At 31.4% G+C, this 26,827-nt stretch overlaps 1 protein-coding gene across 5 annotated transcripts in view; it reads right to left on the bottom strand.

The window, feature by feature from the left end:
* Positions 1–22,350, bottom strand: part of ENGase (cytosolic endo-beta-N-acetylglucosaminidase) — a 60,946-nt gene extending 38,596 nt beyond the window's left edge. Inside the window, exons 1-8 of one of the 5 annotated variants that reach the window (XM_069121554.1) lie at positions 22,042–22,350; positions 21,529–21,972; positions 21,274–21,448; positions 20,983–21,201; positions 20,548–20,897; positions 20,275–20,457; positions 18,827–18,939; positions 6,374–6,684 (exon numbers count right to left, since the gene is read on the bottom strand). In XM_069121554.1, coding sequence (XP_068977655.1) covers positions 6,623–6,684; positions 18,827–18,939; positions 20,275–20,457; positions 20,548–20,897; positions 20,983–21,201; positions 21,274–21,448; positions 21,529–21,972; positions 22,042–22,274 — 1,779 coding nt within the window. In that variant the 5' untranslated portion in view covers positions 22,275–22,350 and the 3' untranslated portion in view covers positions 6,374–6,622. Of the gene's footprint in view, positions 1–6,373; positions 6,685–14,577; positions 14,934–17,145; positions 17,166–18,188; positions 18,761–18,826; positions 18,940–20,274; positions 20,458–20,547; positions 20,898–20,982; positions 21,202–21,273; positions 21,449–21,528; positions 21,973–22,041 lie in introns of those variants that run through there. The other 4 variants (XM_069121565.1, XM_069121581.1, XM_069121546.1 and 1 more) reach the window with 4 other exon arrangements.
* Positions 22,351–26,827: the final 4,477 nt, after the last annotated feature.

Genomic DNA, 26,827 nt, shown 5'->3' on the forward strand with positions numbered 1-26,827 from the left:
TTAATTTTAGACCTTATCATGCGTAATACATTTTAACATACAATTTGATGATGTTTTATCTGAATTCGAGAAAAAGTGTTAGGCATCCCATTTAAAGAACAAACTATAACCGTCATATCTCAACAATGTCTATGCAACTTTTGTTCGAAACATTTTCTTCACAGAATAATTACAAAGTTATTTGAAGCCACCGTGTTACGAGACTCACCCTATATATATAATATTACATATACCTGCTTATAATATATTGTTATATTTATTAAGTACCTTATTGCTATTATTATTATTGCATATATACGCGTGTCAGATACGATCGTTAACAATAATCAAACGATTAATCACTTCAATTGATATCTTTAATTAAATTGATTTTAATTAAATTCTTCCCGATAAATCGAGACTTTAACTTTCGTCTGCATTCCCTAACGAAGAAGCACGATCTTCTAAAGATTTCGAAAGGCTGTTTTCACGCGAACAGTTACTTTCATTCCTTTAAAGATTTAAGACACGATCTATTTTAATTAAGGTACGATAGGTTTCACCGTTGGATTTACTTTCGGCGACGGGCACGCGATCGCAAATTAATTTGTTCGTTGGTTAATAGCAATCGCGGAAGCGATCCACGTTGCGAAAACTATCCTCCCTCCGGATATTTTTACTAACGCGAATCACGTTCGCGGTTGCAATTCGTCGGATAAGGAATGCGCTAATTACACTTGGTAGAAAGTCACGGTTAATCGAGTATGTCTATGACAGAATTCGCTTCAAAACCTACTCGACGTTGTGTTCTCTTTGGGGACGAAAAGTAACAGTCATTTTGAAAATTATTACGAAGAAAGATTTTGAGAAACAGTTCATTTTAATGGAAATGGAAGACACTGAACTCTACATCTTAAAAGGATTTTCTACAAATTAAATGGTTAAAAGCTATTAATTTTTAAATGCTTTAGTTACAAATATCTAACCATTATAAATGATTACAATTTTCAATAACTATCATCGACGATGAAAATTGCTCTTGACTAAGAATAATCACTGGCATTATCGGCGATAAAATTATTTTTGGCTTATTGGTAACCAAATGGTTGGCAAAGCTGATATACATCTAAGAACAGTTTATTTGTTATATACAGGGTGGTTAGTAACTCGTGGTACAAGCGGAAAGGGGGTGATTCTACGCGAAAAAAGAAGTCGAAAATATAGAACAAAAATTTTTTTTTTAATTTTTCCATCGAGACAACGATCCGTTATAACGAGACGTGGTAAAGTGCAGGCGTACCGAGCGAAAATTCAAAGTCGATTTTCTCGAAAACAAAGCCTCAAAGGAAAAATTTTTATTCTATATTTTCGACTTCTTTTTTCGCGTAGAATCACGCCCTTTCCGCTTGTACCGCCAGTTACCAACCACCCTGTATATGCAAAATGGAGACGATAGTCGTAGTACAACCGGGAAGAGGCATTCATTCTACATGAAAAAATAAGTCGAAACTCTAGAATAACATTTTTTCATATGACGCTTCGTTTCTGGGAAAATCGAATTTGAAAATTTGCCTATATTTTTTCTATATTTTTTACTTATTTTCAAATGGAATTTACATCCCTGTCGATTATTTACTCTTATCCGGAATTAACCAAATTTAGGTATAATTGTCAAATCTTCAAAGTCGATTTTCTCGAAAACGAAGCCGCAGATGAACAAATGTCATACGAAATTGCTTTCTTATTTTTTCACGTAGAATCACCCCTGGCCGGATGTACTGCGATTACCGCTCCACCTCATATAATAAAATTTCTCAATATAAAATAGGATTTATATTAACTTTTCTTCTGACAGTAGATTCAAATTGTCATATCTATAATTTTTAACGCAATCTGTATTTAGTGCATTATGGTTTTTAATATAATATAATATATATATAATTCGAGAGATTAAAATTTTTATCGAAATCTTGACTCCCTAAAGTCGTCGAAATCCTCAAATGTCACGCTTTAACAAACAATCTGAAACTTGGTAAACTAGATACAACATTTCTCAACTCGTTACGTATCTACGATCTCGTGATCCCACGAAGAACAGTTTCCAAGCTTCAACGTTCCGTCTCTCACGCTACAACCCCAACTGGTTAACTCTCCAATCTAATCTTTCTGGGCTGATTTGATTCGCTTGCCGAGCGGATTTCAAATCGTATCTACCGATCGACTTGGTGACCAGGCACGTTTTACTTTTGCGACACGATGACTGCGTTTATTCGCAGCAAACGTACTACGTGCAATGTAAAAGCTTCAGCACGATACGAGAACGAAGAGAGGCTGTCCCGTTGAAAATGTTTCCGCGGTCGAGGCACACGAACCGACTCTCGACCTCACTCGCTTCTTCTCTGCCCCGTCCATGCTAAAACCAACGACTAGATCGCCTTGGCCGAACAGCAAAACAGCCTGATCTCATCTTGTAAATATGAACGTTCCTCCTCTTGTTGCCTCTCGAGAACAAGCACCAAATGCCGAAGATTTTATGGAAATGGCACGGCTGTTATTCCTTAGAGGGGGAGCAACGATCGCATAGGCACTATCGGTTTCCATTATACGACTCGATTCTATATTGTCGATCGCCTATTTGAGGGGGTTGAACGATAGACGGAAGTATCAGAGGTGGAAGGTTGAAGCTTAGGGAAATGGAGATCGTAACTACAGGTCGGTTAGAGGTATTACATCGTAATGGTCCGTTGTAGTGTACTGTTGCTCGTAAGTATAGTTGATAAGCATTGTTGATAAGTATAGTTCATAAACATTGATAATCTGTGATGATATCATTGATAGTTGATAATGTGTCTAGACAACTGAAACGATTTGCGATAACATTATTTAGATTTATTCCAAGTGTACAAATTAATGATAAATTGATAATTAGAAGCTATAATTAGAAGCCTAGTATAGTGACTACAAAAACTATTGGCACGTACCGTTATTCTCCAATGAAGCAGTCTTTGTAATTTTTGTAACCATATGAAAGTACTACTGATATGAAAATGATATGAAATGTAGTATATTTGGACCTAATTAATTAGCATGTAAATGCTGTAATAAATAGAATGGTATGCCAATAGTTTCTGTAGCCACGTGTGCCTTTTTATGCAATCACCAAACTATAATAATAAATTATCTATTAAAAAGCAGCAACATTATATTTTCCTATCCAGCGTGCATAATTTGCTACTTAAATATCGCTGATTTTACTAATAACATCGGAAGTCAAATTACATCTGTCTGGAAGCTCTCTCTTTATCTAATTTATAATCAAAAAATTAAAAACTTAAAAAATTTGTAGCTGAAGACTTCGTCAATAGTCTTATAAAATTTTACCATTACAAACACCAGTTTTATCGTTGCGTATTAGCGTTCAAAAAGTAATTCAATTCGATCATAGTGTACTATTATATGAAACTAAAGTGATTATAAACGTAGTTATAATAATTTATTCTTAATTTTGTAAAATATACATCAAAAGTAAACAAGTGTCTGAATACTTTTTAAGGGCAATGCACACTTTGATCGATTTGTATGAACAAGACCCAAATGTTGCTAAAACACATGGTAGAATAGAAAGATCCAGGACGACTTTATTCTCTGTTACAGTCATCCTTGAATATTATAACTGCCTGTTATGCCTGCAGCTATCAAATATTACGGAGGAGTTATGTTACCTAAGGAATCCATTGTTTTTAGCTCGCTTGGTGATAAAGCTATATGTACAGTAGATATGATGAAGATGGATGTGATAAATTGATAGATAGATTATTGTGATTAACTCCGGCAATAATATTTAATATTATTTAACACTTAGACGAATCATGTATTTAATTTCAATACGACATTGATACAGTTTTAAATGAATAATTATTCCACAACAAGATCATTAAAGATCATTAATTCATACGTTTTAGTAACATTCGTGCATTGTCAAAACAAGTCAATTAATGTATCCAAATACATACGAGCTGCAGTGTACGTTAAATCCTACGTAAACATTACAATTTAGTTTAGACACGAGTTAGATTGTTTAATTTTAATTGATATTCTACACTTTATACGATGTATGTTATTAATAATAACATGCACGTATTTTGTTATATAGTATACTTTAATATATGCTTATCATATATATGTGAATTTTTAACAAATTAAAAACAATAGAGGAGATTTGAGATAGAGGAAAATAGAAATGAGGAATACGAATGGAATAAAATTTAGAATATAGATAAACAAATATTACGGATGTGAGTGCAATGAAACAAATGAGCCTATTTGTACGATAAACTGAAATTTAACTTTCAAAAAGACTTTTAACAAATTAGCATTTAACCTAGCCGTTTAAAAAGTTGTTCATCCTTATAAGAAGTAACCAATTTTTGTTCTCTTTCCATCAATGACGCATGTATTACGTGCAAATTCTGTCAAACTTTCTTAAATGCAAAGTGTAAGAATTGACAATATTAGCAGGAAAATTCAAATTACTTTTCACTGCAATTTCATTGAAGCTTTAGAACAAAGTATTTAATTCTTTGATTCGATATATAACAATATATATATATTTTTGATATATAATAAATTAATATATTTCTAGACATTTATAATTTCTGTCTATTTGACATTCGTTAAATTACCTGTTACACAAACTGTTGCCGTTTAATATTTTGCGACAGTGCTTAAAGAATTCATAGCTAGAAAATAAACTATACATTAAAGGACTGTGTAAAATAGTACGTAGCAATTGAAATGCTGCACAGAGATGTTTCCAAGATTTCACCGGGAAATTATTTGGTCGTTGACCCAATAGAAGTGAAATAGAAATACGTGTGTGTCATTGAACCTCCATGAAAGAATTATGTCATGTCTTTCTATGGAGAAATAAATTCGATGATATCCCGATAAATTTATAAATATATATAACCCTTTGTCCCTTTTGAAAGATTTATAATAAAATTAGCCAAAATTTACGCCAAGGGTATTTTAATCATATACATGTCAAAGAGAATAAATTAACGACGCAACTATAAATACGTTTCCTTCAAAGATTCGAATTATCATATTATGCAAATTTTATTTCTTCATCTCATGTTGTTGTGAGAAATTTATATGTTTCGTGTAAATGGATGTTTTCATTTTGAAGTTGCATTAGTTAACGCTGAGAAAATTTTTATAAATCTTCTGACGAGAAGAGTAAACAGATAGACAAATTTGAAACCAGAATAATTATTTGTACAAACAAGAATGTGTTTTTCAGTTAAATATGTGAACACATACGTCAGAAAATTTTGTCCAGACGTGAATACAACGTAGAACCAGAGAAAATTAATACTGCTATAAAACTAGTACGTAATCCTCTCAGATTTTAAACCGCTAACGTAATTTATTTTTCCTCTTCACTACTTTTAATTTAGTTTTTATTCTGTTCGTCAAATTTTACAAGATACTAATCATTTTTCATTCTAAATTTTCACAAACCCAATTTCCACATGTACGTAGTATTATAATATTTATACGTATCTAATATCCGCGTATTATCTTTGTATATTATAATAAACATCTTTACGTTATCCCTTATACACGTATACACCTGCTAAATACTATAAAAAATACTACACTTTGAATGTTTCAAATATTTGTATATCGTCTCTTCAATTGTTACGTCTTTAAAATTGTGCGTTATTGATTATGACATTATTTTTATTCCTATCATGGAAATTGTTAATTTTAGAGTCATCATTCTTGCGGATCTGAATACATTTGTATGTGTACATTATTTTCGTTATAGTCTTCCTATTATCATATTACAATAGACAGATTCATTGGTTATAAGTTAGACATATACATACATTTTGCCTGTTTATTCTTTCCAACTTCAGATCTTAGTGCACAAATTGCAGATTTGTATCTGTAGTCAATGATTGACCGGATTTGAAAGTAGTGTATAAAAAATGAATGTTGCAGTTTTTCAGCAATGTCATATGATTCTTGCAATATGACGAACAGATGCGTAAGTAGATGTGTAGAAGAAAAGATGAAAATAGTATCATAAATGAAAACAAGTTATATACATATATATATATTTACTTATTTATTATATATATAATATATAATAAAATATATCATTTATTATAATCATACTCCTGAAATTTCGAAGGAATCTTGTCAAACATCTCAGAGTTCTGTTAACTAGATGGTAGTTCAAAATTTTTGTGCAATTTTTTATGAAATGTATACTTTTTTTAATTCTACTAACTACACGTACTGTGTGTTGCAGAATTTTACAGCACAATATGGAAGTTAAATTATGTTTATATACATGTTTAAATTATGTTATATACACGTTTATATACATACTAAGATTAAGCACTTCCTCGCTCAAAATGTCTTATAAAATTAAATAACAGAACGATAGCTAGTTGACAGTATATACTTCAACGCTTCCAATCGAGAACGCAAAGATTCATTATAAATGCACCCTGGTATGTCACCGACGAACTAATACATCGCGACCTCAAGATACCAACAGTCAAAGAGGAAATAGCAAAATATAGCGACAAATACAACAAAAGAGTCAACAAACATCGAAACCCCCTAATCACTGGACTACTTGATACGTCGGACCAGATCCGCAGGCTGAAGAGACACTACCTGCTAGACCTAAACGCTAGATTCAATTAGTTATCTAAATTAAGTAATATTTACTTATTTATGATACTTACTTATAAATTATACTTATCTATAATAAGTATTAACTTATAAATAATTAGCCATGTCACTGCGCCACGCCAAAAAAAATTACTGAAAATTCTCAACGCGAGAATTGATTGTAAATTTTAACAAATAAATAAAAAAGAAAAGTTGACAGTATAATCAATAACGTTAGAGGATATGCTTTTTTTAAAAGAATGCTTTAGGATTCGATCATTCTAGTTGATATCAAAGATCAGAGGACGTATTGAAACCTGAATGCATCTTTGGCACATTTTTACGTATTTGCATATCTTCGATTTTATTCTGCCTTTGGTATTAACACATGTTTGATGTCAACGTTAATATCTCCTTAACGTCTTCGTATTCTCAATACAAAGTATAGTTTTATAATGAAAGGTCAATTTTATTGTTATCTATATATGCAATGTAAACGATTTTTGAAGTGACTAAAAGTGTGTCTTGTTACCTTTGTGTCCACGATACCTGTGTTTCATCATCTGTGTTCTACATGTGAGTATTACTTCTTCATTATTCTTTTTAGTATCAAATAACTTGTACGTTTGAGGAAAATTAGAAATAGTTTGTATGAACTATTTCGCAATTTTCAACATCAGTTTGATAAATAAAAGAATTATCGTTAGATATATAATAATGAAGATCACAAGAATAATGGAAAAACGTGATACATACACCTTTTGTATTGCATATAAGAACATTTTTATAAGTCAGTATCTTATTAACCAGTCACACATTATGAAACCTGTTTTATTATCAAATTTGCTTATAGAGTTCTCTTGAAACTTATTTATATCACATTAATTTCTCAAGTTCAGATTATCATATCGTAGATATAATATTAAATGTGTCGTTAGTTTTTTCATAAAACTTCATGAACTTATCATCTACTGCTAAAAGGCTCATCTTTTTGCATCGGTCAAGTTACTCCTCTTTACAGTTATGCTATGTTAAAGTACATTCTCTTATTTACCGAATAACATAAAAGTCAGAATTATCCTGTAATCCTCTGTTTCTGTAATCTTCAATTGTATGTTACATCAAGGCGATGTGAGATTTCTTGCGAATGTTAAACGCGTATATTCTTGAGAATATTAAATGTGTTGCCGAAGCATGAAAATAATTCTATAGAAAGCACAATTTCACAACTGAGGTAATATTGTTACAAACTACCAGTGCTAGTAAATTTTCTTACGAAAGGGCAATAAGTTAATCGGTTATCCTATTCGATTTAAAATTGTAAGAGCTGTTCGTGTAAAAGTTTACAACGCACAACTTGTCAGTTGTCAATTCAGTAATATTATTAGCTAATAAATTATTGTGCAAGAAACACTAGAAGCTTCGAACAATAGTGTAACTATAAAGATCATGTTCGTGAAAGCCTTGAAAATCTTGCTTAAATGACAGTAGAAAGTTTATTTGCAGTGTTAGGAACAAGGAACGCGATTCACACAAAGCATCGTTTCAGAGTGCACATTTCGAATGCTACTGACACAACCGGCAATTCAGTTCCCATTATTTTGTTCTCAATTAACTCAGGTACCTGATACGAGCATTTGATATTGCAAACTTCTATCCTCAAATATTCTTCAGTACAGTAGACGCCTTCTTATCCGATCACGCTTTAACCGATCAAATTTTCGTTGAAAACTCATCTTAACAAAATATAGCAGCTCATAAAAGTATTCCAATTTCGAACACATATAGACATTTTTTATATTATGTGTGTTATGTCAAATATTTTGAAATTTCGTTAGTTCCACAATGAGACACGACAATCATAATTATATCGATAAGTGTATGTAAAGCTTATGGCACAATAATCGCAAATATGCATCAATTAAAAGAGTAATACAGCGTGAATAATAGTCTTAAATTAATATGATTAATGGCAAAGATAGTTTTACCGAATACTGTGCATTACTGATATAATAAATAATAATAACAAGTATTTTGACTATATAAAATTATAATCACCTTATACTCGCTTTATAATCTCTGTACATGTAATAAAATATTACGACGCGATTAGATTGACTTTCAAAAGCCAATATGCAATAACAAAGCTGACATTTAGATTCGTTAAACCTAATACAAGTGTTTCGTTAACTTGGCAATCTTATATTCAGATTCTTTAGTTTCTGAAGTCAGACGAAGGAGCTTCCTCTCAACTATTACAAAGACTTCGATGTTAATGCTAGTAACATTTCCTTATATTTTTATAATTATTAATAAATGTGCTACAGAAATAGCAAACCGCGCGAAGAAATGAACGCAAAAATAAACACATTCTTTCAAGAAGTACTCAAACCTCTGGTAATTCCTGTAAAATTCTTCTAGCGGAGTTCAACACCCACTGTGTTGCTTCCTACACGTGGATGGAAGCTGAAGGATGCGCCAACACGGTAATGATGACGGAAGAGAGAAGTCATCGATCTTCCGCCGTAAACACGGTCGAGGAGGCACGGTTCAAAAGAAACGTCCAAGATACTGGTACTTAGAATAGTTGCGAAAGAACGTTTATGCAATACCTTAAGGACTAGAGACGACATTCTTTCGCTTTATCGACCATAACAGAGCCGATCCTCGCTGTCGAAGATTATACGTTCCGTGAATCGTACGAGCTGGCCATCGTTGACGTAATTTAAACACCGTATCAAGGACCTTAAAAGTATTATAGTTGCTGTCGAACGAGCATCTAGTATCGAGATAACGAACCATTATTTTCCTATAGCACGTCATCATACGCCGTTTTATCGCATTTTCCACAATAGGTTCGATCGCGCGATGTAACACGATTTTGGTACCGTTTATCGTCCCACAAGTCAAATGAATTTTACTTTTACGGTGCACGATTTTCGGTATCAAGACTCCGATGAATTTTAACCTATCAACTAGGGTCATCCTTTGATCAAAAACTTCTATAACCGATCAGAGTTAACGACAGAACCACCACAGCGTAGGCGAAATAACTAATTCGAAATTTGTTATAGAAATTTCATAGATTTACAATGGCACACTATTAGAGATTTGAATAATTTTTTGTTAAATATACGAATGAGGATTTATTTTTCTCCAGCTACCGTGTATCTTTTCATGTAATTTTTCATTTTCGTTTCTGTGATGTAAATTTTATATCTTCTTCGTCGGTAGTCCCAGTGCGTTAATCGAAGATAAATCAATTTCGGTTAGGAACCTGTTAGCCGATAGAATATAGAATATTTTCTTAAAAAACCGCACTAAACGCTTTATAATTCAATTAATTTCAATTGTATCCACTTACGACACGAAGAATGGTGAATATTTTTGAAACATAAATAAATGAAAGTGAAAAGATCGATACCGAAGAGTCTCGCAGATCTTAAATAAAAGAATTCCGAAGTAAGTCTAGAAAGTGGTGCTTGAAACTGAAATACTCTCTTAATAAATATCATTACTAAGTAATGTAAAAGATTACGCTAAATCCACGTGAACTGATAATAATACATGGAATTGATTTGCCATTAATTTTTAATTTCGTAAGCATAGAAATCTCTGGTTAAAGGTCGACTACTTGCTTAATAGGCTAAAAGTTAATTCATAAATCGTGCGATATTTAAGAGCAGAACAATGCAAAGAAACTATAAGACAATTAAAAAAAATACTTTCTTATAATGCGTACACAATTGTCACGCACAGGTAACTAGAAGACCGTGTAGAAGAATAATAGCTGTGAAAGGTTACATGCAAATCGAAAGCAATGTGCGTCTCGCGAAGGTGTAAGTATTTATACAGTAGATAGCTGTAGATAATAACATCAAAAGCTTCGATAAATAAAAAAAATATCATTTGTGATTTTTCGCAAAACGCAATTTGTTATTATAATGCGATATAATGTAATAGAATAATTTTTGTAACCTCTATATATATTTTCAGATTCGTTACAAATTTGAGCAGTGTAGTTATGATAGTTGTGTTTCATTACAACACTGATGAAACTTCAAAATGTTACGTATAGCAAATAGAATATATCGATAAAAATTTCTGTAAGTGTATGTGGACGGTTTTGTCGATTTACTTTAACAATTCACGAATGTTACTAAAATATACAGATCAATGACAAACTAATAATCAAAAGCCATATGTATTATCTTCTTGTGGAATCAATAGATTTTTTAATTATATATCATGTTTGACGAGATAAATATGTCACATAAATACGTGATACGTTTTGCATATATCCTGATACATAAATATGCAAAATATGCATCATACAAAGAATAGTGAAATAAAACAATACATTTTTATAGTCTCCTAATCATTCTAACAAACTTCTATCTTTATATAAATTTCGTTCTCCCATTTGCATTCTATAAAAAAGCACATTTGCATAAACGTCAGCAGTGTCATAACATGCATAACGTACATATCTATAAAAATGTTCTATGGTAAGTGTTGGAAAACTTTCATGAGCCACTGTGTACAAGTAGTACTTGACGTAACTGACAAGTGAAACATACATGGTGGACAAAGGAAAGAAAGAAGAAGGAAAAGAAAAGAAAAAAGAAAGAAAGAAGTCTTATAATGCAAAGTGTAACAGCAGGTAGAACCGCAGAAAAATTCGACCCGATAACCGCAGGAATATCAATGAGCCGGTCGCATTCTCCGATTACAAATAGTTGTTATTGCGACACACGGTAGGCAGAACGTAATTTGGGTTGCTCGTTCGCGATGTGACTGCTAAAACAAACGAGCAACTGGTCCGTGGCTGTTCGCTTCGAGAACATCAGAGCTCGCAATGGATGGTAGCTATTAGTGTCTGGTGCACGCCCGAAAATTGCTGGCGCTAACTTTATCACCGTGGTCAGTGAAACTGTTGATTATTGTCGGTTACGGTTTAAACGGTATTGGACCATGCTGTAACAGATCATTGGAACGCATCGATTGCTCGGCTAAGTTTCACGCGATTGCTTTCTTCACGCACCGAATTTCGAATAATTTCATACTGGCCGAGGCAGATAGAAAATTGTTAACCTGTTAACCAGGTGATTTCTTAACCAGAAACGTCTAAAATTAATGAATTAAAAATTTACAAAAAGAATTAACCTTAGTTAGATTGATTATAGTCCTTGCAAATATATGTATGTAAGTATTATATATGTCGGAGATGTAGGGACATCGGGCCTTTCTTTTGGAATTTTCAGAAGATCCCCGATACTTTGGTCTAAACTATTTATTATAGCTGTACTTAAATAATAGAACTTAGAAGTAGTTGTTGAGATACGATCTGATTATGTTTGCCCGAGATTTGTGACACTGGGCTTGGGCTCGAAGTGACACGACTGGTCGCCGAACGTAGCCACGGTCACGGGATGAACGTTTTTACTTAACAGAAGAAGTACCAATATTCAGGGACACACGCTGTATTAACTAACAAGACCCGGGCAGGAGCGATGACGACTCTATGCGGATCTGCCTAGTAACGGCCCCTGGAATTTTGTTGATATCCCCGGTCAATATGCAATTGACAAATGCGATCGTATCAGTCTTTTATTCTTGCGATCACCTTGGAGAGTTTACACGCATCGTCTTGTCAGTCAGTCAGAAAGATACCGAGCGTCACGGCCAACGTCACTTTGCGTTTCAAAACATATTCAATTGTACAAAGAGTTTTCCCGTTGACCGTGGATTCGTTATTGAACCAAAGAACATTGTCTTTAACATCAAGAGTGTCTAATTACCACGCTTAATTGTCAAACTCTGTTAAATCAACATTTGTACATATAATTGTAAATATAATCTCCATTGAACAACAACGATGGCTTGTCCTAATGAAGATACGCTACGCGCCTCTAAGATTAACGCCAACCCGACAAACCCGACATATACATATGTACATAGATCATTCCACAAGTAACGTGGTATTTTTAAAAAGTAAAAATTTAATGACATTCATTGACCAGTATATCCCATTTGTTGTTTTCCTGGAATATGTCCTACCACTGAGGTAATTTTTAAATTCCTGTCTTATAAATATAAATAATGGAAAATATTTCCTTATTAATTGGAAGTTTTTCTGTAAATGAAATCTGTTAGCGTAGCGCTTGAAAATAATGAAGATTTGTGAAGTCTGAAAGACACAATTAATTACGTGATAATTGTCGATTATACTATTGTGTAACGTTTTTACCGCGTACAACTGAGCATACCATGAATCAGAATTCATTTCTAATTCATTAGAATTAATCATTACTACTCATAGTAGCATTCATTCTTTTAATTACTAACTCTAGGTTTCTGCAGTTACCATTTTATTTTACTTTATACCTAAATAAAACAATTTTTATGTTCAAAATATTGATACATATATGCAATCCTCAATTGAAAATGATATTCATATAATATTTAGCTATTAACCGGTGTATACAGCAGTACAATGCAGAATATACTAAATTTCATTTTTATAAGAAATTAAAATTGTTCTATAACTTTTAATAAAATTTATATTTAATCCACTAAAATACTGTTTTAGACGAGATAGTTTACTTTCGTAATTTTAAATATACACAAATTCATGTCGTTTCGTGTAAAGGAAAAATCAAACTTTGACTAACAAAGCTATAATTATTTATGTTCCGGACAAAACTTATAATTTGATAGCAAAGGAAGACTATTTTTTAGAGCTGTATAAACCTGCAAGAAAAGTTTGAATATCTAATCTTAAATAAAAAAAAAAAAAAAAAAAAGAATTTAGTATATCAACAGCAACTTTCCTTCTAAAGGCTTTTAATTTCCCTCGTGCTCAATAGCCGTAGACGTATAATAAATTCGATATTTCCGAAAGGTAATTAAGTAACACTTCGCAATAGCAACTCGTTATCCAAATGACGTGGCGGAAATCCCGCGATCTTGCGGAAAAAGCGAATATCTCATGTATAATATGCGAAAGTGATATGGAGATGTCATAACATCGGTCAGTGGTCAAAGTTTACAACTTCCGATTGCAACAATTAATATCTAGACCGTCGTCCAGAATCAGTTCTTCGTTTGTAATGAGATTTCTAAAAAGATTGTATGCTTGTAAAGGGGAACAGTTGTAACTTACTTCTAATCTATATTCTGAAAACTCCAATTGACTCATATGACTCATTGTTGAACAGGTAACAATGATAGGAACTGATTTCAAAAAACTGACGTAAGTGCCCGTATGTGTGTGGAATGCGTACGACCTTAGCTATGGTTAGATCAATTGAATGGAATAAAGGTCTACTTAGAATTTTGGTGAAGTTACTGCGTTATACTGTTTCTGACGAAATATCTGCGATCTGTGTGTACTGAAATGATCTACTAATTCAATCTTGATCAAAATGCGCTATACAGCATTCGAGGTTTTATTCCAGGTTTTCATCTAATCGGTGACTCTACTTGATGCTATCATCGAAGGTTGCAAATTTTAACCACTGTCCGATTTTACGATAATATTTCCACCTATTATACGTTCAGGTATTAGTCCATCGTCACCAAGAAAGGGTGCAACTGCAGCGCAAGTGTCGCCGCGACACTCAAAATGCCGTTGTTTGGAAAATTAGCGGTGTACACGGCAACCAATCAATGTGCGTCCTGTACAAACCAAGTTCAGATGAACTCAAACGAAATCAGAGTTAAACCTATACTCGAACGGTTCGGTGCAATCAAACACTTATACACACATACTTACATTGGAACACATAAACGCTTGTAATCTTAGTAGTTAAAGATTAAAGGAAAAGCTTCTTATCCCTGAAATTTACTCGAAGATGTAATTTAATTTAACAGGAATAAAAAAGTGAAATATACGCGCACAAATTGTCGATGATACTTTTTTCACGAGATTACGACTGTTCAAAATTCTATAGTTATTATCAATATATGCATAATATTTATATATACATAAACAAGTATACACATATACGTAAATATTTCCGTTTTTTATGAAAATAAGGCTCATAACCCCCAGAAAAAAAATTTGAATCAAAAGTGTTATCCTAATAACATTTTCTAATGTAAATATCTACAACAAATATTGCAAGAATTGTCTGGTTCTAAAATCAGTTCGCTGATATTTCAAGTAGCGCACGCTTTAAATTCTTCCTCCACTTCAGCAGATCTGGAATTTTAATTTATTGTGAATATAGAGCTTTATCGGGCTGTTGCTCCCTGACCTAAATAATATAATCAACCATAAGGAAATCTTAAAGAAATTTAATAAAAAAAAGTCGCCAGAAAAATTGAAAAAGTTACGTATTATTGATATAAACGTGGATTAAGTTTCGTAACGTCAACAAGTCGTAAGAAGATTCCTGACAAATTTGAAATTGAAATGGGACACGTGGAACGTGCTACATCCCACAATTGCGGATATTTCACGTGTCATCGACACCTATACTCGCGAATAATGCCAACCAGATTGTCCTCCTTACAACTTACCGTTCGTTTCGAAGTGGGTGTTGTGCATTGTCAAGATTTGTAATACAATGTGACATGAATTTTAAACCGCGCAACTTGTCAGTCGCAAAGTTATCGATCACTATGCGATCACGTAGTATGGTAATACATTGTTATATTGACACAATTTTTGTATGGTTAAAGCGAACGTTACCTAATATGATATAAACAGGCTTGGGTCATTAGTAGCCCACCGAGAACTTTCTATTCGACACAATTAATATACATATTTATTAGTTAAAAATATATCTAGAGCTACACAATAGCTCGCGAAAGTATTTCAACCAGAAATAAAAAATAATAGATATTTTTAAAAATTTTATTAGTAGTGATAATCACTTAAGTTTTTTGTTTAAATGGAAAACAGCAATCGCTAAATCTTAATAAAATTTCTTAGAAAATTAAATGATAAGACATATGAATTTTTTAGTGTCTTGCTTACGAATAACTATTAGAAATAATTAAAAATCTTTTGATTATACGGATAATCAGTGTTGATGACCGAAATTATTTTTCGTTTTGATGGAAAATATTTTTTGGTTACCGGTAACAATATTTTCTCACGAATATTTGGTTACCGATAATCAAAAATTTGTTAATCATTTGTAATGATTATTCATGACCAAAATCATTTAAACTAAAATATGAATTAAACTCTACAAAGATCAGAAAATTATTTAGATAGTCACTTTTCTGTTATTTCAATAAATATTAATATTTAGTGGGACCATCTTTAGCACTAATTATGTTTAAAGCAACTATTCATTCTCCGCACTAATTTGCAATAAATACCTTGTAACTTTTATACACATTTCCACATTAGTTTTAAATTCTAATATTATAATCTTAACAACGTGTTTCATTATAGTGCTAATAAAATACCACAAATTTTTGCACGAAGTACATAATAGATTCATGAAAATGTTCTATGGTAAGCATGTAAATACTTTAGTGAGCTACTGATATAATAATAAAATATAACTTTACTTTGATTAATTAGCAAATTATTTCGCACGAATACAAGATATTTTACAAATATAATTCTCCATAAAACAAATAAATAATAAATCAAAAACGGATATATTGAAAATAAAGAATAAATTTTGTTTAAACAAGGCTTCGTTCTTTTTCTAATATAATTTCTAATATAATTGTATAATATCTAGTATAATTTGCAATATATAATGGCAATTATACTGATTTACTGTTGCAAATTATTAAAAGAGATATTACGTGATAAATTCCTACAAATAATAAATTAGCATTTTGATTTAATGTTTATATAACTATAGTACATTTGCTGAACTATTAGTTTTCCATCGTTAGAAATAAATGCGGACATTTAGTTTATTTTATGGCTTTATCCATCAGTTCATAGAACATAACATTCCACAAAATTTAATATATTGGCAATTCATTGAGAGCTTTCTATGCCTACGTGCTGAATAATTCAATACTTTTAAAGTCGAATTATCACAAAGAATTTACATTTTGCAAATTATTATACACTATGTACGTTAAGGAAATGTAATAACAGTATCACTGTGAGTTATCAATGGTCCACATTACGCAAACAGGAAGGAATAGAAATCAGTACCATCATGCAACATTATGTAAATTACAAAAAGATAAAGTACCATGAATGAAATTAAAGAAAAAAGAAAGTCCGGATCATCGATTTACCGCCAGCATCTTAGTATATCTCTGCGTTAACGTGTCAATCGAAAATGATGAATCGAAGTCAATCGTATCCAGCATACAATTTATGAAATGCGACTAATGAATGAAAAAAGTAGTGGAAGTTATGGTGTCGCGACCTCGTTCATGCGGCCCCGTTCGTTCTCCATATAAGAAGGCATACAGACATTTTTCGTCTTTGCGTCAAATAAATTACCGCCGCGGAATGCAGGTACCCTTGCATCGGGAAAATAACCGTCGAACGAGTTAAACTGTAGCAAACATGAAGTTGCAAATTAAGCAGAAATTTAAATCACGAAAAAGTGTGAAAGATACAATACCGGTTGAAGGAAGTATTTAAATAGAAAAATCATAAGTCCATATCATATGTGTCATACAAAATATTTTGAAATTGCGTTAGCACACTAATAAAATACGACTGTCACGATTATAATGGTAAAATATAAAACCAATCTAAAAATCTAGATACAAATTACAGGATACTTATTGCAAACATTTGAATAAAAACTTAGTATACATTATGAATAATGGTCTTAACACATAAATATTGCTAACTATGATCTCGTTGAATATTATGATTTACTGATGTAATGAATAGACTGCGGATTTTCGTGCATTTATAGGAAATTTGAAAGTAAGAAATTGTACACAATTCACATGGTATAAAAAATACGTGAAATATCCGATATATAGTGTGTTCCATGATACTTGATACTTAAAACAATTCTTGGTAATTATTTAGAAAGCTGCCGCCGTCTTGAATTTTTATGCTTTTTTAATATGTTGTCGGCCGCATGATTCTAAACAACTTTTTCCTGTACGTGTAACCGCTGCTCGGTCTTAATATCCGAGATATTTGCAAAGATCTGTCGGTACCATTACAGTGAATTCTGCCTATTGTACGCTGATGCTGATTGTCGATCGCTGTGAAGCCTAATCCAATAAAATAACGGCTAACCCAAACCTAATTCTTATCTTTTGTTTATAGTATATATGTATAGGTTTGAATTAGGTATCATTTTATCAGGCTGACAGTAACGCATACGCTATCATGGACACCTAACTATAGGCAGAATTCACTGTAGTGGTACCAACAGCTTTTTTGCACATATCTTGAAAACTACAAAAGTGCGGCAGTAACGTGCAAAAAAAGTTGTTAAAAATGTTGATTTCTACAACATATGAAAAAATTATGGAAATCAAAAAAAGCAGCAGCTTCCTAAATAATTACACAATTTTCTATATAAATTCTACTTTTTTCCAGAATCCAGAAAAATCCAGAATCTAGTAATAAATAATTTCTTGCTTAAGCATTCTTGTGATCTGTACAAAATATATGTATACTTGTACTAGGTATCTTGTAATTTATATATATTTTTTCAGATTCGTTTCAAACTTCACCAATATGATCATAATAGTCGAATCTTATAACAGTGTTAACAGAATTTCAAAATGTTTCGTACAACACACATAATATATAATATTAAAAAATATGTACAAAATTGTTCAAATGCTTTCATGCGCCTGTGCATGAATAAGCAAAAAAAGAAGAAGAGAGAAAAGGAAAAATGATAGAGATTAGCTTCGCGATCTCCATCTAATACCGTAGGGTCGACCAATGAGAAATGGGCTTATCGTATAATCGCGAAGCCGACCCATGAAATATCAAGCGATAAGATATGTTGGATAGACATTCTATGGTGAAACGTTGGTATTCCTTTCACTAAAGTGGTTCTCAAAGATGAAAAGGTGTATGTAGCCAGGTCTGATCGTCGGAGAACGGTTTTTACACGGTCGAAACCCTCGTCCTCTGGCAATACACTTTTACTGTGACGCAATCCACCTGCTATGTACATTTCTCGAGGGAACGCGAAATGCAAGCAACAGTATAAAGTACGAGAAGCAGACTTACCGTTCAGGTGTCGCTGCTTTTGTTTGAGGATGATCTCTCCCAGATAGCAGACGTTACTCCTCGCGAAAGATATACCAATTTCGTTCACAGTCCTCATGTTCGTCAGATAAATGCTGACAACAAAAAGGAAAATTTCATGTTAAATAGAAAGAATATGGGATTACGAACGTTAATACAAACATGACTTCTTCGACGCTTTCAGAATTTCGAGACCACACATCAGACTATATTGGCATTTCTAGATTTTTCATTCTGGAATAGGAAATTATGTATTGTGTAATTTTGTTGAAAAAAGCAGGAACATACAAAATTTTTGTGTATACCTTAAATCTAAGAGACTTTTCCTTTTTTCCTATTTTTTATAATGTTGAAGTTCCTTTTTTTGTTAAAATGTTTTTCCATTGAAAAAGACTTTTATTTTATGGAATTTAGAAAAGTTTATGTAATTTCAGGAAACGAATAAAAATAAGATTACATAAATCAATAATTTGAATGTTGTTTACTTCTTTTTTTACATGGAATTAATAGTAAAATTATTGTTAATATTCTCCTGTGTGAAAATTTTTCAATTTAAATTGTCGTTTAAATAGAATATCTTTTTGCATTTATGCAACAGTTAAAAAAGATTATAAACTTAAAGATACCTTTTAGAAACTGCAAATTAATTTTCAAACTAAAGGTTTGATATATCTCCATTTACGATTTGAAATTTAAGATAATACCTGAACTATCCTTGTTAAAAGAACCAAATGGAACCATTTAATTTTCTTTGATTTAATTTGCTTAATTTTCGACATTGAAATAGATTATTTTGCTGTTATATAAATTCTTAAAATATGAAAATTAAAAGTCTTGTAAATATTTAAAAATTTTACGTAATGCAATATACTTTCATTCTAAGATTTCGTTTTGTTAACTTAGAAGTTAGAAACTGTATTTTGTGTCTCACGTCGTAGTTCTAAGAACTTAAGCTCAAGCCCTAGTTTATCGTACTTTGAAATGGCAGATCCCAAGAGCATAGCACAATGAAAAATAGTCTTAAAGTTATATACTCCCGAGAATCATGTAATTTTAACACGTTCCTTATATTGAACAGTAGCAATTAATGGTAGTAACTATTGCTAACTGTAATTAATCCGTTTGTAACATGTAACCAATTGCATTTATTACACTATGTTCTTAGAAAATTGTATGAACAAATATTTAAAAATTATCAATTACAAGTATATATATATATATACCTGCTTTCTAAATAAGAAAAATATATGTGTGTGAGATACATTTATTCAGAGTATAATCATAACTCATGCTATATAAATATTTAATATAATGCAATGACATTACATATCCCTACAATTATTTTATTCTTCTAATAAAATGTTTTTTAGTTTTAATTATTTTTTGTTTTTTATGTTGCAAATATTCCAATTTATATTTTGTAAACTTACCATTTTTTCCAGTTTGAAACCGAATCCCTTGATTCATAATGAACGATGGATTTTATGCCGGTATTATTGCCCAGAACTAGTATTGGTTCGTGTTGACTTCCGTTTGCTGTGGACGACTCCATTTCTTTATAAGCAATAATTGCTACAATGTCTTGTTGAAATTCGATGTGAACGAGAAATAGCCTGTAAATGGATTTAAACACATAGTTAATATAAAAAATAGAATTGTGCGAATTATCATAAATTTAATTATAAAATATAGAACTCCCTCACCTGTGATATGACCCAGTCGTAAGATCATTTGTAGTTAATTTTATGCAACCACCACCTTTGAAAGAAAACTGGCTACAAAATTCGAAACTATTTACATGTAGCATTGGCATTTTATTTTCAATATTTACAACATTTTTTAATACTCGAATAACATTCTTCCTCGTTTCATAAACATATTGTATCGATTCTTCTGAACACTCATTTCGATCGTTTTCACTTTTCGGTTCTGGAAGTTGAGGAGAGGATGTAAATTTCATGTGCGGTATAGGTACAGAAATTTGTGGATTTTGCAGGGATAAATTGTAAAATGGTTTGTATTTAAATTTTCTCTCTTCCTTTCCATATAGTGGCTGCGTAAAATATGTGCATTTCAGTTATGATATATTCATGCAATAAATTCAGTTTGTTAAAAATAATGTAAGATATTTAATATACCTGACCGCAGCGATAATACAAGCTGCCACTGCCACGGCAAAATGATGTTTTGAATACTTCTTCTTCATAGATAGGTACATGAACATATAAATAAGGAAACAACTGTGCCCAAAATAGATCTTCTATTTCTTGGAATGTCTTAGATCCGAAAAATTCGTGAGTCCAACCTGGACCAAAAATCGCAACAGAAAGTCCTTCATGTCGTATTTTTTGTAAAGCCTGTGATCATAATGGTTTAATGAAATATTAAATGACTATATGCTACAATAAAATAAGCAATATTGTAATTACATATGTTGAATTAAATCCACCACCACCAGGACAACCTCTTCCCCAAACATCAAGTCCTACATAAATATCATGAAGATCTCTGTTGTGATTTTTTGCGAGTGCCACACTGTTTTCCAATTTTGATTTCGTCCAGTTATAATTCAAGTAAATGCCATCGCAGTTTAAAAAGAAATCTCTGAAATATTGTATTTATAACATTAAATAAGATTTACAAACAGAAACAATTGTAAAAGTATAAGAATGTAATAAGCTTACATGTTTTTACTATTAAGCTCATTTTGCCAATTTAATTTTCCTTCATTGGTTACGCTATCGTACCATATAATTTCAGAATTTCTAATTGCTTCATGAATATTTTCTGTCAGATATTTTACGAAATAAATTAAATTATTAACTTGCTCACTTTTAATGGTATTTTCAACATTTAATAACCAGCCTTCAAACTTATAAAATTTTGCAACAAGTATTAGTGCATCTGCGAACCGTCTTACTTCTTCCTGAGATTCAAGTATGACATCCCAGATACCGTCTCTTTCCGTAATTACAGTACCAAGAACTTTCACACCATGATTATGTGCTACATTAATCCATCCAAAAGGTGGCACAGTTATGAAATGATGACTAAAATATACAAATGTGTCGATAACACTCCAATGATAAAATAGGTAAGAATCATAAGATTCTGATCCATTTATAAATCTGAAAAATCACGGGTATATTATGTATAATATATGAATTAATAAATATAGTGGTTTCTATAAATATTACCTGTCTTCTAGGTAACCGCCTTTCATATCATGACAAAGCAATGTTCTCGGTTGTACTTCTCTATCCAATTTTTCTAACTGCATTCTTTCTGTGCTTATTTCTAAACCACTGTACACATAATCGGTTGAATCTCTTAGTTCTTTAATTTCTGGCCATGGTTTTAAATTACCCACGTTATCAAATAATTCTTTTAAGTTTTTGAAAGGTTGTGACTCTGTAACTTCATTTGCCATCTCTGTGATTTATACTGTTCTACAGACCACTTTCAAATAGTTTTTAATCCATTAACTCAAACAAAGGTTTTCCTTCTTATTTGCATCACCGGAAGAGTTGTAATCATGCAGAGTATTCACTACATTGATAGTGTTCACAGCAAACGGAACTAACATATCAATTTATGTCTCATGATTTAACACTATTATCTACCAACTGCTAATGAGCAAAAAATGTTCACTTCTCTATCTGAAACAAAATATAAGAAATAAAATTATGAATTTATAATGCGTGTATACCAATATTTATATGATTGTTTCAACTTTAAAAGAAATATTCTTATTTACAGAAGTATATGTTCTTTAATATTTTGCAAAATTATATCGAAACAAACAATTTGGAATAAACATAACTAAGTAAATACTTTAACACGTTATATTTAATTAAATATTTCATTAGATTCGCTTAGGATTTAACACCTAACCTTTACGTCTAAGATATCAAATTAGTATACGTCAGCGTTACTGAAAAGCATCTGTTACTCTTTCTCATTCTCTCTTTCAATTTTATTTCTCCTGCTTCCCTTTTTATGATATTTATAACATTTCTTAGTTCAGATATAAGTAAATTTTTCGTAATTTACAAAAAATGACATTCTCTTTAATTATCGTATACTGTTAATCCATTACATATCTTGTTGTAATTCAACTTTTAGTAATTTAAGGTATGTGCATGCACAAAGTAATTCTGTTCCTAAGAATAATCATTTATTATTACGATAATACCAAAAACTTAAATTAATTACTGTTGATAATTAATTTTCAAATGCACAGCCATACACAAGTCATACAAGCTATACTTATGTTCTTTAAGTCACCAGAAATGAATTTTAAATTTTATACTATATATTAATACATATTATAGGGAGAAGCACTATGCAAAATAATAATTTTAAAGACATACATGTAATTTATTAGTATAGGTACTTACTCTATACAAAGCGTTCTCTTCAAAGATAATATGACGACTACCGAACGATCGACAGCAACCCAACGTATTTTTAGTACTGATAATAGTAGTATGGTTACGAGATAGCTATGTGTCTATGTCCAGCTACGAAAAATTGACAATCGGTGTTTGGTCTCGCGGCACCAAGTCGCATGCTTCATGAGACATACAATGTATCGCCAAGATTCTGAGGGAAGTACTGAACTGTTTGACTCGATATCAGTCCTCTTGTCAAAAGGTTTATCATTTATCACCTTTCCCAATCCGTAGTCAGGTTTTTCAAACTAAGACCGGCATCAGACGAGCGGTTTGTTGTTGTTGTTGTATATATGGTACATTTGTATTGTACGTGCGAGAGTGAGTACGTAGAGCAAAAACACACGCAAGTATATATCCTTTCCATAGTATATATGTGAGCGTTGTATAATGGTCTAGGACTCAGTTGAGAAAAAAGAGAGAAGTGCAGTGTGAAATCTTGTGCCCAAATTACATGAATATTAGAATAAAGTTCCTTATAAAGTTCCCTATACATAATATAATATATGGACGTCTTAATATATAGCACTATTAACTTATAATACTATATAATATTATGCAGTTATAATATATAATAATAATACTATAATAGTATATAATATTATAATTTATAATACTCTTAATATAAATAGTTAATATTATAATGATAAAAAATGTCAAAAACCCAAAATTTAATTATTTTATTTATGTTGTTCAATTTTTCCAAAGTTTTTTTGTTCGGTACTAATAGTTTCTCGACATAAATAGGTTACTATCCTCCTTTTATGAGAAATGCTATAACAAATTGGTTAACGTGTTAAAAAATGGATGGTTCTATTAAAAAGAATATAGCTGATCTTTGTTCGGTGTCGCGCGTGATACTAACCAGAAATGAAAAGAAGCTGTAAGACGTCCTTATTCCTTATCATTCTACATGCGTCGTGCAGCATCATCAGGTCGAGCTATCGTCACACGTGCGTGTTTCCTAAGAATCAATAAGAAGAATATCGAGATCCTTATCGTGAACCGAAACTATAACCTAAAGCCAAATTTACACCTTTTCACTTTGGATAATCTGTAAGTAATATACGTTTTACAACGATTTATAATATTTCTCAATTATACAATTTGAATTGCATTTCACTATCGTTACTCCTAAGATGCTCAGCTGGTCTCTGACTCGATACAAAACTGTCTGTTCACTGTCACGGAGAGGAATGGCCCTCCTACGAATATTCTATTCGAAATAAACTGATATGTATTCTGATTGTATAATATAATCGAATATAATCTGATTGTGTCAGAAAAAAAATTCTTAGTAGAAACGTTTTTGTATCATATGATTTGGAACGATATAGATTATATTATCTATATAATTTAATCTATATCGTATATATCTATATAGATCTGTTTATCTTATATATCTATCTTATATCTACGTTATGTAGATAATATAATCTAATCTACAAAACAAGCAATTTTATAACTTTATAAACATCATATCGATTAAATAAAAAAAAAACGCGAGTTTTCCTTACATTACCTCTATACCTTAAATATTATTTATCATACGTGAAAAAGTGTCAGTAGAAAATTGTAGATAATAAAATCATCTATAAAATGAGACTCGTTACGTAACGATAAGCTCAATTTTTACGTTGTACATTAGCAAATAGTGCAAAGACTTTTTTCTTAAATCGTTTATAACGTTAGTTAAAGTTGTCATACAATATTGAGGTTTTATGATATCAGGCATATCAAAATAGGAAACCAAATTTCAAATCGATTCGTTTGTTAGTTTCTGTAAAATCAATTAATCAATTTACGAAACGGAAAATTTTTTATTTCTAAGAAAAATATGTGAGTTTATCTTAGTTTATGCTCCGAGCTTTTACGCTATGTAGAAGACTTACAGTATAGATATGCAAGTGTAAAAAAATGCTTTCGTTCAAAAGCATGGCTAAAATACAGTGATAATTATTTTTACTTTGCTGTTAAATGCAGTAACTTTTGCAACTTACATTCTATCGTCGTGGAACTTGCTTTCATCGATTCCTGGAATCATTCCACGTAATTTAAAGAAAAAGACGTTTTTCTACGATCGATTGGTTCCAAAATGGGCTTTTTTTTTTTAAAACTGGTCTGCGCTAAACTAAATGCAACGAGCGTTGTTCTACAGTTTATGACTTATATTATGCGTGAATTTCTTTTCTTATTGGTTGAATGCCCATAAAGCATAGAAAAAGATTTGTAAAATTCTTTCATTTCCGCTGCGGGCAGTCAGATGGCTTGAACGCAGCGGGCTGTGTAAAAGCTCCGCGTGCAGTTTCTGCATCGACTGTGCGAAAACTACAACTTGTGGAAAAGGTCGTGTTATCTATGCGACTATACAATTAGGGAATCGTTTCCCTTTTATAATTTGAAATTATCCAAAAACGTAGGAAATAGTTGGTAACATCTGTTTGCTTGTGCAACGTTATTTAAAAGCTGAAAATAGGAATTAATTTTTTTGTATTTTTTATCCATTAAGGGTTATTGTTAAAATTACATTTATTGTTACAAATCTGTATTTTCGCGAATAATAATTTATTTCTATAATGTCGACGTTTGAAAATTATATTATTGCTTATGTTATTAATTATTTTATTTTTTATTATTATGTTACATTAGAATTATATTATTATTTAGTTTAATTTACTTCCAAATTTAACCCTTAATATGTTTAATTAAGCCTGTAATATTTCAAATTGGTGAAGTGAATTCAACCAGTGAAGTAGTGTAAATATTGTGGCTTTCATCCTTCACATTTACTGTAGATGACTCATCTGCGATGATCATCCTTATTTCCATGATCATTATTAGAATTCGTTACGTCTTAACTCAGTTGTCATTGCCAAGTTTACGTTTATGAATATCAGTAGCCCGATGACTTTTGAGAGTTACGAGATGCCTCGACACATGTCATTATCTGTATAGAGGACGCGACACTAATATATTATTAACTTTAAACAATTTGCCTCATGAATATTCTTGTGATATTGTAATAATATACGACATATATATTTTTGAATTGAACGTATCGTAAATATCTAATTTTACTGTAATGCTTTATTTGATATAACAAATCTGTTTATCTTATTTTTATCTTATTTGTTTATCTTACCTTATTCTTTATTTTATTTTTTCTGGAGACAGTACTAATAATATAAATTAATATAACAATGTCAAATGATTTATCTCAATTCTATAAAGTAATTATCTAAAAGCACAGCTTTGCGAAACAATCTAATAATGGAGAAACCATTGGCTGTTGACGTGATATACAGGGTGGTTGGTAATTGGTGGTACAAGCGGAAAGGGGGTGATTCTACGCGAAAAAAGAAGTCAAAAATATAGAATAAAAATTTAAAAATATTTTAAAAATTAAAAAAATAACGTCAATCGAGACAACGATCTACAGTGAGATCCGTTATAACGAGACGTGATAAAGTGCACGCGTACCGAGCGAAAATTCAAAGTCGATTTTCTCGAAAACAAAGCCTCAAACGAA

This window comes from Bombus flavifrons, chromosome 1, assembly GCF_040668555.2.
Source record: "Bombus flavifrons isolate JBK064 chromosome 1, iyBomFlav1_principal, whole genome shotgun sequence".
Classification (NCBI taxonomy): domain Eukaryota; kingdom Metazoa; phylum Arthropoda; class Insecta; order Hymenoptera; family Apidae; genus Bombus; species Bombus flavifrons.